The sequence below is a fragment of the Tetrahymena thermophila genome (genome assembly GCF_000189635.1).
Source record: "Tetrahymena thermophila SB210 genomic scaffold scf_8254607, whole genome shotgun sequence".
NCBI classification, from domain to species: Eukaryota; Ciliophora; class Oligohymenophorea; order Hymenostomatida; family Tetrahymenidae; genus Tetrahymena; species Tetrahymena thermophila.
In genome coordinates this window covers 539653-558683 of record NW_002476377.1, presented here as the reverse complement: position 1 = coordinate 558683, position 19031 = coordinate 539653, and the positions used below count along the sequence as shown (strand labels likewise).

Here is a 19031-nt window from a genome sequence, read left to right as displayed (position 1 = left end):
ACCCCAACCCCAACCCCAACCCCAACCCCAACCCCAACCCCAACCCCAACCCCAACCCCAACCCCAACCCCAACCCCAACCCCAACCCCAACCCCAACCCCAACCCCAACCCCAACCCCAACCCCAACCCCAACCCCAACCCCAACCCCAACCCCAACCCCAACCCCAACCCCAACCCCAACCCCAACCCCAACCCCAACCCCAACCCCAACCCCAACCCCAACCCCAACCCCAACCCCAACCCCAACCCCAACCCCAACCCCAACCCCAACCCCAACCCCAACCCCAACCCCAACCCCAACCCCAACCCCAACCCCAACCCCAACCCCAACCCCAACCCCAACCCCAACCCCAACCCCAACCCCAACCCCAACCCCAACCCCAACCCCAACCCCAACCCCAACCCCAACCCCAACCCCAACCCCAACCCCAACCCCAACCCCAACCCCAACCCCTTTTATTTTAATTCAAAGACTATTATAATTTATTTATTTTAATTTAATTTAAAAATTTAGATATTAAAAATGCTTAAAAAACTTAAGAATTAAAATTATAAAATAAAATTTTAGTTTAAAAAATAAATTACTCAAAGTTAAATGAATTAATTGATTACTCTTTTTTTCTCAATATGATATTCTAAATTTGTTTAAGAAATATGTTATTTAACTTTTAAATAACTTCAATAGTTTTTTTTATAAACCTAGAAAACATAAACTAATCAAATTTTAAAATCTAAATTTTTATTTTGAAAAATCGTTTTTAGATGCCATTAAAGGTAAAATTTATTGGAAATAATATAAATTTATATTTCCAATAAATTTTAAAATATTTAATTTAAAATCTATACAACTAACTTATTAAGAATCTTATGTAAATCGAAATATTTGATTACAGTTTTTGAAAGCCTTTTAAGGAAAATAATTTGGTCATAAATTTTAATAATTTATAGATAAATAATTAAATGTATGGACTGCGCTTATTCTTTTTATTTATTAAAATAATTGTTTATTATATATATCAATAGATATACATAATAATTTGGAATTAAAAGATGAGAAACGGAAATACTATTGCTCATCATTCAAATCATGCTCCAGAATTTTCGTTGTCAGTATCTCCTAGAAATGAGAATTGTAAGAACTAAGTTCAATATGATTACAAAACATTTTAAATAGTTAACGGTAACTAGCTAGAAATTAAAAGTATACCTCATTAAAGTCCTTAAAAATACAATAATATGATGCCTGGAAAAAAATTAAAGGCAGTTAGAGTAAATTCAGATAAAGTGCCTTCAGTTTAAAATACAATGCATGATTGGAGATAGATAATTAGCAAAAATTAACAAAACCAATTAAAGCAGTAGCAGAATACTACTTCTTGTGTTGTTTAAACAAGCAATTATAACATAGTTTCATTAGCTCAGGCTATTTAAAGTAGTGCATAACATGTAGAAACAAAATCTTAAGAAGTTTTTAAGTTTACTACAAATAACTTTAACAAAAAGAAGAGATCAAATACAAATGTAATTACAGATGTCATTACAAACGATAGATAGCAATAAAATCAAAATAGCCCTACAGGAATGACAATTAACAATATAAATTAAGAGTAAAATAGATTAAATTATAGAAAGTAATCAGAGCATTCATCTGTTTGTGTAATTTATAAGTACGAAAATGAGAGGGATTTAACATAATCATTCATATAGAAGGATTAAAAAACATATTCAACATAAAAATCTGAAATAATTCCTATAAAGCAAAACACTATCACTGAAAATAATTCTAGATAAAACTCTCCAAGTCTGTCAACTCTAATTATTTAGAATTAATAACGCTAGTTTAATATTATGAAAAATACTTATGACTTTAAGAATTTAGAAAGCCAAGACCAAAATAAAATTAAAATTACTTCTATTGTTAACTAAAAGTAAGAAAATAAATAAAATGATAGCAGCTAAGTATTTGTTTAAAATGGTAATTAAAAAAATGATTAAGCCAATTAAGCTTTGACAAACTTAAAAGATCAACAAAGCTAGCTAAAGATTAATAATTACTAGTTATTAACTTCAGTTAAAATCCCATAAACCTTCATTTAGAATCCTTTTTACGTTTAATAAATTTAGAATTAATTACAGCAGCAAGAGTCTTAAAATGAGGAAAGTCATATTTTTTTAAGCAAAAACAAGAACTCACTTTATGAATGTATTTTTAATAGGCAATCGCCATAAAAAATAGGAGGTTTTAAAAAATAAGATGAAGCTGTAAGCAGATTATAAACAGCAGAATTTGCTTAGTAAGAAGACACTTTAGATTTTACAAATATAAATCCTTCTGATAACAACAAGAATAATCAAGAACAAGAAGAAAGTTTAATAGGAAAGAAAAGATCCTCTTCTACTCAAAAATCACCCGAAAATAACTAATCTTACTAAACAAATTATCAGTTTTAGAATCTCATATCAATTTAAAATTAAAAATTTCTTCCAATCCAAAAATAATCTGGAAGCTAGTTTTTGTATTAGAGAATGATGCTGAGATCAGCACAAAATAGTATTTAATAAAAGGATATACATTAATAGTAAGAAAATCATTAAAAAATTGAAAGCAACACTCTTGCAGTTAATGGATTTCATAAGACAGGAGCTATTGATAACTATAAAATATTGGTTGACTTTAACAAAGAAAGATAAAACCAAGAAGCAAATGTATATTTAACTTAAAAAAAAGTATTCAAAAAGCCTATAGAAGCCTCGAGTGATAGCAAAAACTCTCAGATAAAAACTACTGAACAGAATTGTGAAAACAATAAAGTTTAAGGAGTTTATCAAATTTAAAACAGGATAAAGTTAGACCCGATACAAAGATAAGAGAGAGCAAAAAGTGCTTAAGACACACAATTCAAAGCTTTTAATGAGGAAACGTATATTGTCAATTTAGATGATTAAAAGTAACAAATTCTGCATATAAGAAAGTTAAGGAGAAAAAACGGTGAGAGTAATCCAATAACATAACAATAATAATACTTAAATAAAGAAGATTACTATAACACTCCTATCCAATCAGAATAAGTAAAGAAGAAGAACAGTATAAGCTAAATAGATACTGATATGTCTAAAGCTATAAATTATAAATAGATGAATGTGTTTTTAACTGGACAATAAAATTAAAATAACCAATACGCAGAAAAAGAAGAAGGTGGAGATAAAAAAGAAATGAATTAAACATAAATTAAATATAAAAATAAGTAACAAATCCACAGAGTTAAGGATATTGATTATAGCTCTAAAATACAAAAAACAGATAATTAATAAATTGATCAAAATGATACAACAACGCAGGCTAGCACATCAATAAAAAAAGGATAGAATAATAATTCTAATAAACTCATTAAACTTCAATAGTATTATGATCTCAAATATGAAAGTAAATATGGAAAATTTTGGGACAATAACAAAAGAAAAGTTTCTTCTGATTCCTATTAAAATAAGATAAAACAAAATCACAAGCTTAACATGTCTATGCAGCAGGATTCGTCATATAATTATTAAACAACATAATATTAATTGAGCAATATATAATCATAATATTGTTAAGCGGCATAAAGTAAATAGGACTAATAAATGGCAGATGATTCAAATAAAAGCGTGCTAAAAATTCTGCATGAAAAATAAAAAAGAGAACAAGAAAATACAAACATTTTCACAAATCCTGATCCATGGGACTAAGAGTCTTTATCAGATTCTTCTTTCACAATTGAAAATACCAAAAAGTGAAATAAATTTCTTCATTATAAAATTATAAAATTAAATCCAAATTATAAAAAATTATTAAAACAATTTTCCAATATAAAAAATAATTGATTCAAGCTCATTTTATTAAAAAAGACAAAAATAATTCTTATAAAAATAAGCTTTACAAATTAAAATTTTTTAAAAATAACAATCAAATAAATTTATTTAAGATATTATTTAAAAAATAATTTTATAAAAAGTGTAAAATCAATTAAGTAAGATTATGAATTTAAATTTTGTAAAACAAACTAAACAAAATTGATAATCAATATTATAAAAAAAAATAGTTATTTTTTTTAAAAAAGTTTAAAAAAGCTTATATTAAGCAAATGATAATATTCTTATTGTTTGTTTACAAGTAGGGTTCAAATTTTTATTTTTTATTAATCAGCTTAATCATAAAATATTTTCTAACTACCTTATGAGTATAAAGTATACAAAGTTGACATTTTTTTAAACCCTGCTTATACATTAGATTCGGAAATTACTTGTAAGATAAATTAAAAGTGATTCCAAAAAGTCATAATAATTTTCAAAAATAAATAGTTTAGAAATATTTTTATTTAATAAATGATTATATTTAAAGGATTTACTTATAAATTAGATTAGGAGCTAAAAGTGTATTTATATAAATTATATTAATAGTATTTAAAAAATTATTTATATTATTTTATTCTATTTACAAAAAATTTAAAAATTTTAAAGTAATAAAATTTTTTTATTTAAGAATGTATCGAAAAAAGAGAATTTTATTAATCAATTTTATTCTTATTAATTACTATTTATATTCTTCTATAGGCAATTAAAATTATTCAAGGTAGCCATCAGGCTTTCATTTATTGTTGATGGTGTAGTGGTCTAACCATTTGTACTTTTAAACATGGTTGTAGAATCCATCTTTTTTTTATAATTTTGATAAAAATTGTTTATTCCTAGATTTAAATTGTAATTCTAATTAGGTAATTTAATATTTTGTAACTATTAATAATATAATTACTATCTTCTCATTTTTTCTCCTTATTTACTCTATTCTGTTCCTTGTATTGTATCCTCTTTATCTTATTTTAACTTTGAAAAATATATTTGCTTATTTTAGAAATAATTATTTGTATTAGACAAATTTTAATCATTTTATTGATCTCTCTTAATATATCCTTCATTATTTAAATGTTATTCCTTTTTGTCAAATAGGAGCAAATTCTTTAATTAAGAACTACTAATATTTTATGAACTTCTATTTTGCTAAATTATTGGAGCATTTTAAACAAAATGAGGAAGAGAAGCGTTTCTTTATTTTAGAATTAAATTATAAGGTAAACTTTCATTTTTTTATGGTTAATTAAGGAATTAGATATCAGAATTTTATTTTTATTTACTCCTTATTTAGATTTTGTTACCTTAGTTGAACATAAACTGTTGTTTCTAAATTTTCTTATCATTTTATACTCCCTCATCAAGAAGAGATACCTAAGATGTTGCTTGAGTTTCAGATTAAGATGGCTTTTAGCTTCCGAATTTAGAGTTTTAATTCATTCTAGGAGAATTTTATAGAGAGTTATAGTAATTTTGCTTGCTTGAAGTAATTGTTTAGCTCATATAATGACTTGATCTCTTCTTTTTACTAAAAGGATTATTATATAAATATAATTTATTACTATTTTCGTTAATCGATCCATTTAATAGGTGAGTGTCATTATAATAGTCCTCAATCTATGAATTTATCATACTATTTTACATTTAGGTACTGCTATGATCACTTTGTTTATTTTTATTATTGTTTATATTGAAATTTTGAGGTTTATATATTTATATTCTTTTTAAACCATAGCTGGTCTATGATTGTTTTCTACTAGGTTTATTTTGAATAAATTTTTGAATTGATGCTAATTTCATTTACTCTTATTCATTTATTATTTTTTATAATTTGTTAAGTTGGCGCTTTGCAGGGCTATTTCGACTAGAGTTTACAGTTTTATTTTACTAATCTTACTGATTGGGTTGTTATTAATATAAACTTGAGTTATTTAATTTCAACTTCAGATTAGTTTTATTAAAATTTAACTTTTATATGTTTTGAGGTGTAAATTACGTAATTTATATATGCGGCTGTTCATGAGGTAGTTATTAATTTACTGAAGATAAGAAATTTAATGAAGCGATATTAAGCTATTACTAGGATTAAATGTTTGTTTTATCTTGAGTTGAATGAGATATATCACTGCTCAAATGTTTTTTCTTAATAGTTTATTTTGATTGACAGGCATTTTAGGAAACATTCAGTCTGTGAGATGATTTTAGGGCTTCAGAAGTTAACTGAGGAGAGCTTATGATCTAAGATATCTGGAATTCTTCATTTTTATTTTTATTTTTTACACTCGATTTTTCAAAACTGTCTATTTCTGGGATGCTTTAAATTTACTGGTCATTATTTTGATATTTATTAGGACTAAGGCTATAAGAAATCGTTTTTCTAAAACTCTTCTCTTAATTAGTTTGCGAAGAGTTATTTTTATCCAATTGCTTATCTTTTCCAGTTTCAGTTTAATCATCACTGAGTCTGTCGTTGTGCTCATTTTCAATATCACTTAAGAGATTGAAGGAGTGGAAGCGATTTTTGTTAGTAAATTTTTGTATCTTTTAAATTGTATGCTCTGAGTATTTGGAATTAAGTGTAAGTAAGTTTGACAATTCGTTTAGTTTCTAGCCTACCTAAGTTGAATGGAGTTATTTACACTTTTTAATCATTTCTTTTCTTTAAAAATTATAACTAAAAAATTCCACCATAGATGAAAATGTAGTGGGCACAACTCTTTAAACTTTATCTTCTAATTCCTCTCCATCTTTTTTTTCTAATTTATTCTCCGATTAATTTTTCTCATTATTTGATCTTGAGGAAATCTGCTCTTTTTAATTATTGTTACTGCTATTGCTACCAAACTAGTTATTTGTTAAGGAAGGTTATCTTATAAAAATCCTTGTAAGCTTCTTTTAGAGTTTGTTATTCTACTCGAGTTATCTTTGAGATTTTATCTCCTATGTCGATACACTCTCGCCTAAACCTAATTACGATAAATAATTTGCTTCTTTCTTCTTCCTCTCTGACTCTTCTTTCTTATCAATTTTTTCTCTCAACTCTCTCATTACTTTAGCAAATTAGGAATTAATTTCATCACTAAAAACACTCTATTTAAACTCACTAAGATTTAGTGTATGATCTCCATTAAAGTCTATAATTTTAAAGATAGAATCAACATCCTACCTATCAAGATTTATTTTATTATCTTTGAACATATTAATAAGTTCTTGGATGTCAATACCTTCCGAATGATCTGCATCAAAACCTCTGAAAAGTTCATTTATTTCGTAATGTTTATGTAGCTCATCAGGAAAGAAGAGGTATTGTTTTTTAGCTTTATCTAAATACCTAATTTTTAGCCATTTCATCGTAACTAAGTTGTGCATATAAGTCCTCTTAAAATTATCGATTTCATTTTTATCAAGCTAATTGAGATATTCTAAATGCTTTTCCATATTTAAAGTTTGCTTGATAATTATTGTAAAAATCTAAAGCTTGTTTGTAAAATTTAATTAAATATTAATTAGTTCCGCAACTTTAAGTTATAAACAGTAAAAAAAAATTAAAATCCATACAAAATTCAATTATAAACTAAAATTAATAACAAAACAATTTAACTTTCTACAAAGTAGTATGCTAAGATTACTAGAAATAAGACGCAAAAATCTATACGATTTTTTTTACAATTTTAAATACTAAACTTTTTTTTTTTTTTACAATAATCATAATCCTTTTTTCATTAAATATTTTTTAGAACTATTTACTTTTTTCATTATATCTTTTTTCTTTAAATAATCAAATAGATTTCCAAAATTCAATATTTATCAAATAGTTTTTATAAAATATGAGAATCCTTTTTTATACCTAATCTCATTAAAAATGAGGTAATATTCAAATCCTCATTCTAATTTAAATTAAAATGGTATTCTAAATAAGCTAGATTTCAGAATTAAAATAATTTTTGAAGAAAAAATAATGAATGACTTAAAAGTAATTGCAAATTTATAAATTTTAATTTTAATTTTATTTACTTAGAGTAATAAAATTTTAAGTAAGCTTAAATGAACTAATTACTATTAATATAATTTTTAAATTATTTTACAACTATTATAAATACTTCGCCTAATGATTATAAAATATCCTATTAAATTTTTATTTTATTATGTTATTAAATCTCAAAATTAAAAAAAAATATTTAAAAAAATATTAATTTAGCAATTTTCATTTTAGAGTAAAAAAGGTAACTAGAAAATAAAACCAATTTGTAACTTTTCATTAATTAAAATAAATTTTAACTAAATAAACTTTTATTTGAAAATTAGTATTTTCATAATAAATTATTTTAAAGTCATTTAGCTGACTGATTAGCAGTACTGATATAAATTAGATTGGTAATAGTTAATTGTTTTAGATTTCTTTCCACGAAAACAATGAAATAAGTAAATTTTACAATTGAATTTTAAAAAAATATAATTAAGAATATATCAAATGCTACAACTGATTTGATTATTTTTATGGCTGGGTTTAGTCAGTGTTAATCCTAGTTTGGTTTAGTAACTTTAATTTTATTTTTTACTACAATTTTTTACTTTTAAGTTTGATTTATCTTTTATAAAAAATCTTTCTTTTTATTTTCAATCATCTTCTTTATCAACTTGTATGAATGTAAAACTATCTCTTTTTCAAACTCCTTTTGGTAGATGAAAGGCTCATAATTTGGTTTTAAGGATTCTTTTAATATTTTATCAAAATTTGTAGGTCTTAATTTTAATTTTGTTTTTTGATTATTCTTTTTTACACCTGTGCTATTACTATCTTATTTAGAATTTTGCTTTCCTTTTGTATTTTATGGAATTTTTTAGATTTTCATTATACTAGGTCTGTGAGTGTAATTTGTTTGAGAGACAGTTAGTTGCTAATTTTCTTAAATTATTGCTAAACTAGAAAGAATATTCATAGAATTATCTACTTAATTGTAAGACTAGTTGCTTTAATTGCCATCTAAATGTTCGATTTCTTAATCTTTTTAGATATAATTATAAATAAAAATTTTTGAAAAAAATAAAATTCATACTTGTTGCTCTTAGTTTATTATTTTGTTGAGCTGCCTTTTACTATTAAGATTACTTTTATTTTTATTATTACAAAGATTATTGTATTGATATGATCTCTTTATATTGTTTATGATACATATTTGTATTTTTAGTTGTATGTTATTGTTATTAAGCAAGGTTTTAATGCTATTTTTAACCATTATTGTTGTATAAATTTTTTTAAATATTTGTAAAAGACATTTAATTTTATCTTCTATAAATCCTAATATTGTCTTCATTCCTATAACCAACTTGATTTAAATTAAGAGCTTATTTAAGTTGGTATAAAAGTTAATTTAAATTTTGCTTGCTGGGATTATACTACCAGCAATTATTAATGAAATACTTTTTAATATCATCTGCTAAAAGCTTATTCTCTTCACATTCTAAGTAAATTTGGTTAGACTTTATTATATTAATTGCTTCATTAGATAATTCACAATTTTCTTAAGACTCATATTTTTCATAAATTGCCTTTTTATACCTTTAAAATAGATAAAATCACTGTTAATTTATTAAATAAAAGATTACTTCTTGTTGTGAATGTAGAATTTTATTGTATTTATGATATCAACCAAAACCCTATGAGTCTAATTAATTATTTTTTGTTAGAGAAAATTGATAATTTTGAATATAAATTAAATATTTTATTTAATTCTATGTTACATAATTTAGCTGAGTAATGTTTTGGTAATAAACACTATATTTCTTTAAGAAAGCAAATCTCTTTTTTTGATAATATTCTTTTATGACTTCTAACTAGCATTTCATAATGTCTTCTTTCATAAAAGCAAAAATTTTAAATGGAATTTAATTTTATTCAAATAGATTAAATTCCTTTATTATTATACATTCTAGTGTAATATTGAACATTATTTTAAATATTCTTAAAATTTTAGCTCTTTCAAGACACTATTCTATTATTATTTTACTTATTTTTTACATTCTTTAAGATTTTTCTAATATTTTTTCATACAATTACTTACGCTGGTAATATCTTTAGAAAAATAAACTAATTAACTCATCTCGTTTCCTTTTTATATGATTTTATTCTTCAAAGAAGCATATCAGTCTTAAACCATAATTAACTTAAATAGCTATTCTCTCTAAATAAGTATTATCTGAATGCCTGTTGTTTTGATATTAGATTTAAATAAACTTATTTATTATAAATTGATAAAATAAATAAATAAACAAATAAATTTTTACTTTATTCTATAATCTTTTAAAATTCTTCTGATAAAAATGTTTTGCTTTTCTTTTTTTATTATTTCTATCTTTTTTTATTTTATCCTATTTATTAAATTTATAAAGATAAATATTTTTTATAATTGGTAGCAGTTCAAACATAAATATTAATTTACTATAAACCGTACTAAAGAAAAATATTTTTTTAAATAAAGTTTGGATAAAAAAATTACATAATTTCTATCTCAGATATAAAGTAGAGGAAACAGATTATCTAACACCATTTTTATTAAAACATTTTTAATAAAATCAGAGATTCTGATTGAATCCTTGAGTAATTGTGGATTTCAGTAAATTTTTCTTGTTTCTTAAATATTTCTAATAAAGTTTTATTTTATTTTTCTGACATTAACAATTTTTTCTTTGTTTGATATCTAACCAGTTTAATTGTGCTTGAATTATGAAAATCTTTCATCTTTTAATTTTTTTTAATTGCATATTCATCTAGTATACTTATATTTTTAGAAATAAAATTCTAGTTTATTGCTGGTAAAACAGAAATGTGTTTTGCAGATTGTTCTTCTTTTTTATATTACACATTCTATTAGATATTTTATTCCTCCACATGAGGTAAAAAATCTTAGATATTAGGCTAATAATACATATTTATTTGCTAATCATTATGAGTAGTAAAGTAGTAGATAAGCTCAAGATTACAAAAAGGACTTTAAGAGAGCATAGTTATATATATTTTTTATTTATCTTCTTAAAAATTATAATGAATAGGTTTATCGAATGAGCAGTAATACTAATCATAATTAGACCAGCACTAATCCTCTACCTATCCAACAAACAAATGCAAGCTAAATGAATTTGAAATCTTAATTTTTAAAGTTAAAGGGCTCTCTTTATTTTTACAATTAAGCTAAATTATTTTAAAAGAGTTTTAGAAAATATGTATTTTGTTTCTTTATTCTTCTTCTACTTGTATGACTACATCTGGTTTAATCTTTAAAATAAAATAAAACGAATTCAATTTTTTTTTCCTTCTTACTATTTTTTATATACATATTTTATAGATTGAAGGTATTAAATATCAAACTTCATTATATCTAGTTTATAAGAAGGGTCAAAAGAGTTATTTAAAATAACTTAAGGCATTTAAGAAGGAGGGCTATTGCTTCTTTTGTATTCTTTGGCTGTTTAATTTGCTTTGGAAGGAAGAGGAAAAGATCTATTCAACATAATTTCTCCTTGCTTTTGAGCTTCTTTTTATTTCTTTATGTCACTGTCCTAATGCCTTTTTACAAATCTATCCGTATTAATTACTTTTACAGGATTAAACCTACTCTCCATTGAAGTTTTATCTATTTTAATTTTTGAATGGAAATCAATAAAGTTAACTAAATAAATATGCCTTTAATTACTAATTTGAGATTTCTAAATGCTGTAATTTTCAATGTTAGTAGAATTTAATTTCTAATTCTCTCCTTTCTTTTTAAAATAATAAGTAAAATATTAAGCGATTATTTACTTTTAAATACCTCTTATCCATGAGACACAAACCTGCCAAATGTAAAAAGGGCTTGCTCAGTGATTTTATCTACAGGAAGAAGCTTTTAATTTTATTTTTTTTATTCAATAATTCTCTAACCCCATTAATTTACTAATTTTAAATCGATGACTTAATTTTCAGAAGGATTTTCAATTTTTATTTTATTTTGAGATTATACATTAGCTTAGCTTATTATTTTTTAAGAAGATAGCAGCAACTTCACTCCATTTTAATTTTGATTTTCATTATTAAAATGATCATTATCTTCATCTTCATTTTCATCATCATCATCCTCTTCTTCATCTTCATTTTCATCTTTTATCTAAGAACTGCTTGAATCATTATAAATGGTAGAAAATTTTTTTCTAAGCTTATCTTTATAATCATCTTCTCCACCTTAATCATCTTATTCATCGAATGCTCCTCTATATGTTCAAAAATTAAATATTTAATAACAAAGATATCATAAACTTACAGTGGAGAATATATACTTTTTTTCTGTACTTAAAATTTAGAAAATTTAGATTTAAATTCAAAGTTCATATCTTTCAGCAAATTTTCATACTTTAATGTAGCAGTAATGAAAATTAATTAAGAAATTTAATTATTTGACTTTCAATTAAGTTATTTGTTATTAAATTGTTGGCATTTAAAGATTACTTTTTTTTACATTTTAAAACAAATTATTAAACAAAAGAGTAAATATTTTTTGACTTTTACAAATCATAAACTCGCTCCATTCAAATAAATATCCATAAAGGCAGTAAAAATGGCTATCTTTTGATAAAGTCATTTTAATAAATTACCTTAGAATTTTAAATTTATAATACTCTTATAAAAAAACAGAATAAATCCTTTAAATTTTATAATAATAAGAAAGAAAATAATAGTAATAAGTTTTATTTATGAATAGAAATAGCTGATCCATTTAAAGTTTTCAAAAAATTATACAAAATTTTCAATAAAATTAATTTTGTTAAGAAGTATTAAAATTAAAAAAATTGGTTACTTTTATGGATATAAATAAAAGGAGATTTATTTTTGAAACACAAAAAAATAGTTGATTCTCTTTTTATAATAATGATTAAATATTTTAATACTTTTTCTTTGAATTTAAATTTGATTATCGATTCAAAATTATTAAATAAAAAATCTTAAATTTATCTGGTAATCAACAAACTACTACTGATTATAATAATTTTATATTTTTTAATTTCTAGAAAGAGCTTTTTACTTAAGAAATTAGCTAAAACAACATAAAAATAAATAGAATATTCTAAATAAAATAAATGTTATTTTGGTATTTTACATTTTAAAAATTTTGATTATTTTTTAAGATGTAAAAATCAGGATTGATTATGTAAATTATGAAAAAAATTTAAAAACTTTGTTAATTATCATTAATTACTTTCAATTATTTATTGTAAGCTATTTCAGATGATTAAATTTTATTATTTGAATAAAAGGTTACATCTTCAAATATTAGTAATAACTTTAAATAGAAATCAAAATGAAGAGCCTCAAACAAGATATATTTTTAAAAACATGAATCATAATTAACAAACACACTTTCATCTGATCTTAATGTTAATTGTAAGCTATAAGATAAATTATTTAAAATCGAAAAATAGGTTACTTTGTCTTATATAACACACATAACCAATTGAAATTACAGAGTATTTAGTATGAACTTTCTTTTCCAATAATTAAAGTAAATATCTTAAGTAAATGGAAAATATTTAGCTCAGTACTATAAATAATTCAAATAAAAATCAGAATCTTACACTACAAATTAAAACAAAAATCATTACTATAATGTGAAATAAAATGTAAAACTAAATCAATTTAAATATTCTATCGAACAATTAACTTATATATTTGTTAGCAAATAAATTAATAGATATCAAAAATTAAAAAATTAGACTACAAAATAATGGATAAATACGAGCTCTAAACTCTTCTTAGCTCCTCAGAAACGGCAGACGTTCATTTATGTAGCACACCCAAAAATACAGCAATTAAGATATTTAAGAAAGAAGTTGCTTTTAAAATGGAGCTCAAATCTCTTACATTTTTAGAAAAAATACCAAATGTAATCAAAATGAAAGGTTTCATAGATGAGTTACCAACTTAGGCAATCTTCTTAGAGTATGCCTCTAATGGAACTCTCTTTAAATTCGTAGCTAATAACAACGGATTAACCGAAGAAGGAGCTCACTATTTCTTCAAGCAAATAATTAAAGTTGTTGAGATTTTACACTCATCTTAAATAGTTCATAGAGACATTAAATTAGAAAATATATTGCTAGATGAAAATTATAATGCCTACTTGTGTGATTTTGGAAATGCCATTTTCTTAAAGTAAATTCATGATTTAGAATTTATTCCAAGTGCCGGTACATAATGCTGCAGAGCACCTGAATTGATTAGATAGAAATCTGATAATTTGTTGGTTCCAAGAAAACCTGATGCTATCGATTTGAAGAAAGCTGATGTATTTAGTTTAGGAGTATTACTTTTTACTATGGTTTTTTGTAAGCAGCCCTTTTCAAAAGCAGATTCTAGTGATTTTTTCTTTTAAACTCTTACAAAGAGCAAGTCTAAGTTTTGGAATTTGTTTGCGATTGAACCATCTCCACTCCTTAAAGATCTTATAAATCAACTAATTGCTCCAAATCCATCTGATAGGCTTACTATCTAAGAAATTTTAAGTCATCAATGGATTGTTTAGACAGAATCTAGTGTTTAAAATTTAAAAAAAGCTAGTGAAAAAGAATGAAAGAAAAATATAAAATGTGTGTGAAAATAATTTTTAAAAGTTTTAAATTAATGGAAAAAAATTAATTTCTACTCTATTTAACTTTAATAACTGATTATTTTTAAGTTAAAGTTTTATTACTCTAATAATATTATTTTGTAAACTGTATTCATATATTTTAATAATAAGATTATCAGATCATCTGATTCTATTTTATAAATAGCAAAAATTATTTCTTACTTTAAATATTAACCATAATATTAATGTTTTTCATTAAAATTTTTAATAAGTTTAATAAAAATTTTAATTTTTTAATTAAATAATTTTTTAGTTAGAATATTATGCCAAGTTATGATTCGATTAATTTTTAGAGTATATAAAAAGTAATATTATAGTAAGCCTACAATTTTAATATTTATATAAAGAGAATATTATCATATTAAAGGAATTAAACTGAAGTAAAAATATTTAGGTTTTAAACAACAAAATGAGTTGATATAAGAATGAATATACACCTTCAATAGTAGATACAAGTTAGATAGTTTATGTTAACAAATTTAATTATAAAGTAATTTATTCATGATTTTATCACCTATTAATATTTGTGTGTGCTTTATTTAGGTAGTAAATTAAATCAGATATAATAAAAGTAATTAAAATATTATTTAAAAACTTTGAAGCTCCTTCAGATTTTTATTATCATATTTATTTATGTAACTTCTTATGATTGAGCTTAGTAATGATATTGGGTGTCTCAACTTTTATAAAAAGTGTTGAGAACTTAAGATGTTGATTGTAGTAGAAAATAAATTTATAAATATAAGTTATATAACAAAGTATTAAAAATATTAATTGATTAGTATTATTCAGATCAATATTAGTCGTTATAAAAATAGAGGCAATAGGTATGCAGGAAGGCAGGCAAGTAGTTAGGTGGGTAGGTAGGTAGACTTTATGTAAATTACTAGTTCTTCTAATACAATTTTTATGATTTTAGTTATATCAAGAGAGTTGTAATTTGTATTTAAATATAATTTAAAATTGATTTTAAAAAGATAATTTTTGAATCTCAACTTTATTGAGATATTTTTTAATAACAAGCATCGTATCTTCCTTGATAGATTTCATATTAAGTTTTGAGTTCTTCTGTTTTTTCAACGATGTTCATCTATTCCAAGAAGTTTGAGATTGTATATATTTTTTGTATGTTTATTAAATTTTTAACTATTGAAATTATCTTTCTTTCATTCTTAGAGTTGCTATTTTTTCTTATAGGTTATTCTTCTTTATCCTTGAAAGGTAGCTGAATTATTTTTTAAATATCTTATTTGGTAATTTCCATGCTGGGGTCGTTGATTGTAATAACAATTTTTGAAAAAGCATTATCTTTTACTGAAAGCAACTACTAGCAGAGCTTTATACATCTTTAGTAATACTTTAGCTACTATTAAGGAGAAGTGAGTACTTCATTTAGTAAGGAGTAATCAGCATAATGCAGCAAATTACCAAATAGCATATTATAAACATCAGTGTTCTTTTATTGTTCTGAATTTTCTATCTTAATATTTTTGATCATAGTATTCAGTTATTTGCTTAAGTCTTTTAATTTCTCTTGAATGAACTTTGGAAAAGCTATTTTAAAGGTCTCTTCTTTCTATTATTTCTCTGAACCATCTAGTTAAAAATCAATAAAAAATTAATAAAAGATGAAAAAAAATTGCAGATAAATAATTTTTATAATCGTTTGAACTCTTTTTAAATAATATTTTATCATTTATTAATCTATTCTGTGGTATTATTTTGTTTATTTGTTCATAAATTTAATTTATTTATTTTAATAATAATTTTATAACTTTTTGAATTTTTTCTATTTTAATTAAGAAATTGTCCTAATAATTTAGTAAAAATGGTATTTTTAATCTGGTTACAGCTTTTTATTAAATTCCTTTCTAATTATTTACATTTTATTTATTTAAAAAAGTATTTTTTTTTGTATAATTTATTTTATTTTATAAAAAACCACAAATACTGACAGGATAGGATTGGAATATTCTAATTTCTCTCAATTATTAAAAATTTTGGTAAATTAAAAAACTGAATTTTTAAAAATTAATTTGAAAAATGAAAGGGAAATTTAAAAATACTCAATTAAGTTTTTGGTTTTAAAATAAATCTATAATTCGTTTATTAAAGTAGAAAGCCAAAAAAGATTTACTGCTTGAATCAGAAATAATTAGAGTAATTTCTAGATGGTTCTCTATCGTTTTAACTGTTTGGAGTAATGCTAAGAGAACTGAAGCCCATGAGCAAGATTAGCTAAAGTCAGTGCTAATATCTTAAGAGAGCTGTTCAGCATTTTTCATCTAATCATCCATTTTTTCTAAATATTTATTTAATTCTTCTGTTAAAATTTCATGCATTCTTTGCCAAATGTATTCTAAAGCTCTATTTTACTTTTCTTTAACTTCGAGAAGCTCTTCTGATTGTAAATTGATTTGCATCTTTTACATTTTGGGTGAGAGCTATATCAACTTTTCACTATCTGTCTGGTTTGTTTAATTATTATTTATCTCTATGCCTTTATTTGCTAAAACTTTTTCTTTTGCTTAATTTTCTGGGGCATCTTAAGGGCTGGTTTATTATGAGTCCAAATTTTACTATTATAGCTGCTAAAACTATAACAACAACTACGACTAATTTTGGTTAGTTTTTAGAGCGCTAAGACCTTCTTGAGCCAGATTTAACAAGTACTAAGGCTGCATACAAGGATGTTCAAAAAAGTCTTCAAAGCTTATACGCTAATTTGGATCAACGACTAACATTTTAAGAATTAGGTCTTTGACTTCAGGGGGGATTTGAATAGCTGAGAAATCAATTTGATTTTTTTCAATCAAGTTAATCAAATCTTAAATGTGAGCTCCTTTGTGAGGATTAAAAGGTGGCCTTCCATAAATCATCTAATAAATAATAATACCAAGACTCCAAATATCGCATTTCTCATTATACTTTTCTCTTTTAAGAATTTCAGGAGCCATTGTTATAGGAGTGCCGCAGTAACTTTGTAGAAGAGAGTTATCATCAAAATGCTTTGCAAACCCAAAATCGCCTAGCTTGACTGTAAGATCTTTAGTAAGTAAAATGTTAGCTAACTTCAAATCACGATGAACAAATTTAAGCCTGCGAATCTCCTAAAAAGCAGACTTAAGCTATTATATAAATGTTAATGCTATGCTGAGTGGAAATTTCCCGTTAAACTTTTCTTTCATATACTACTCTAAATCTCCTAGTTCACAATACTCAAATATTAAATACCAATTGTTAGTTGTTTTTTTAAAATCAACTAATCTGATTATATTTTTATGTCTCAATTTAAGTAGAATGCTGATTTCTTTGTCAATGAGTTCTTAATTATCTTCCCTTAAATACCCTTTAGAAATCATCTTTATTGCAAAATCTTCTTAAACTCCATTGGTTTCTGTTCGACCTCTGTAAACTCTAGCAAAAGATCCCTATCCAATTTCTTTGATCAATGAATAAGGACCTATCTTTTTATAAACTGTCTGTTTAACTGAATTATTCTGCATTCCATTCTAGTTACCACCACTGTTTTAATTTTGAGATTAAAGTTGTGATGATGACATTCCAATTTTAAACCTTGCTTTACTTTTCTCTATAAATGGTTGCTTTTGCTTTATTAATTTTTATGAGCTTTTTACTAATTTATTTTACTTTTTAATACTTTATGTGTTATCTCTAATAGAATTCTATTAATTTATGATGATAACCAGCAGAAATACGAAAAAAACTAATAAAAATTTGTATGTATTTGATTATGTGTTAAAAATTGGTATTTTTTCTTTTTTTTTCAGCGCTTTTTCAATTGTTAGAAAGTTAATTAAATAATTAGTAAGGAAATCATTGGAATAAAACATTCAATATCATATTCGATAAATGAATTAACAATATATCATTCATTGTCGTAAAATAATAATTCAAAAAGACTATACTATATAGCTAGTTTTTTTTAGAAATTTTTACAGTTCTTTTTTAAACATAAATTGCTATAACATATATATTAACTTTTTTAATTTAAAATAGAGTCACAATCTTTTCTCTTAAATTTCTCTCTCCTTTACCATATTCATTTATTTATTCATTCATTGAATATTTCAATAACATTAAGAAATCAAATTTAAAAACAGATTTGACAAAATATATATATTTTTTTTTCATAAATCATTATCTTCAAATAAAAATAAAATGGTGCAGTAAAATTTTAATAATAAAACATCCTCTATCTATTTTGTATATAATATGTTTTTAAAAAATATTTCATTCACTTAAATGCAAATACATATTTAAGGTTTAGAAAAAAACATATATGGTAAAATAAGAAGTCTATCCCATAGGGGTATTTTTGACACTCATTTTTCAAAATTTTAAAATGTTTTAAAATTTTGAAAAATGAGTGTCAAAAATACCCCTATGGGATAGACTTCTTATTTTACCATATATAAAAACAAAAGCAGAAGTGTCTACAAATATAAATTATTAGAATAGTTAGTTCT

General features: G+C 23.7%; 5 protein-coding genes across 5 annotated transcripts; 2 read left to right on the top strand and 3 right to left on the bottom strand. All coding sequences in view use genetic code 6, as the record gives it.

The window, feature by feature from the left end:
* Positions 1–1027: 1027 nt before the first annotated feature.
* On the top strand, positions 1028–3775 carry TTHERM_000436230 (endo-1,4-beta-xylanase xylA, putative; the record flags this gene model as incomplete). The annotated part of the gene is made up of 1 exon (XM_012798064.1): positions 1028–3775. A coding segment is annotated over one exon (2748 nt), but the record flags the coding sequence as incomplete, so codon positions are not given.
* Positions 3776–4549: 774 nt separating this feature from the next.
* TTHERM_00436230 (EF-hand protein) lies at positions 4550–7324 on the bottom strand (the record flags this gene model as incomplete). The annotated part of the gene is made up of 1 exon (XM_001017718.2): positions 4550–7324. The coding sequence occupies one exon, from the start codon at positions 7322–7324 to the stop codon at positions 4550–4552; it is 2775 nt and encodes a 924-aa protein (XP_001017718.2).
* A 1073-nt stretch (positions 7325–8397) lies between these two features.
* Positions 8398–12248, bottom strand: TTHERM_000436229 (EF hand protein; the record flags this gene model as incomplete). The annotated part of the gene is made up of 10 exons (XM_012798063.1): positions 8398–8891; positions 8944–9446; positions 9494–9552; positions 9629–9741; positions 10172–10255; positions 10664–11159; positions 11219–11517; positions 11578–11644; positions 11695–12130; positions 12181–12248. 10 exons carry the CDS (start codon positions 12246–12248, stop codon positions 8398–8400), a joined length of 2619 nt encoding a protein of 872 aa, XP_012653517.1.
* A 1390-nt stretch (positions 12249–13638) lies between these two features.
* TTHERM_00436240 (kinase domain protein) lies at positions 13639–14484 on the top strand (the record flags this gene model as incomplete). Its single annotated transcript, XM_001017719.1, has 1 exon — positions 13639–14484. One exon carries the CDS (start codon positions 13639–13641, stop codon positions 14482–14484), a length of 846 nt encoding a protein of 281 aa, XP_001017719.1.
* A 1048-nt stretch (positions 14485–15532) lies between these two features.
* TTHERM_00436250 (Serine/Threonine kinase domain protein) lies at positions 15533–18104 on the bottom strand (the record flags this gene model as incomplete). Its single annotated transcript, XM_001017720.1, has 2 exons — positions 15533–16137; positions 16679–18104. 2 exons carry the CDS (start codon positions 18102–18104, stop codon positions 15533–15535), a joined length of 2031 nt encoding a protein of 676 aa, XP_001017720.1.
* Between the last annotated feature and the right edge of the window lie 927 nt (positions 18105–19031).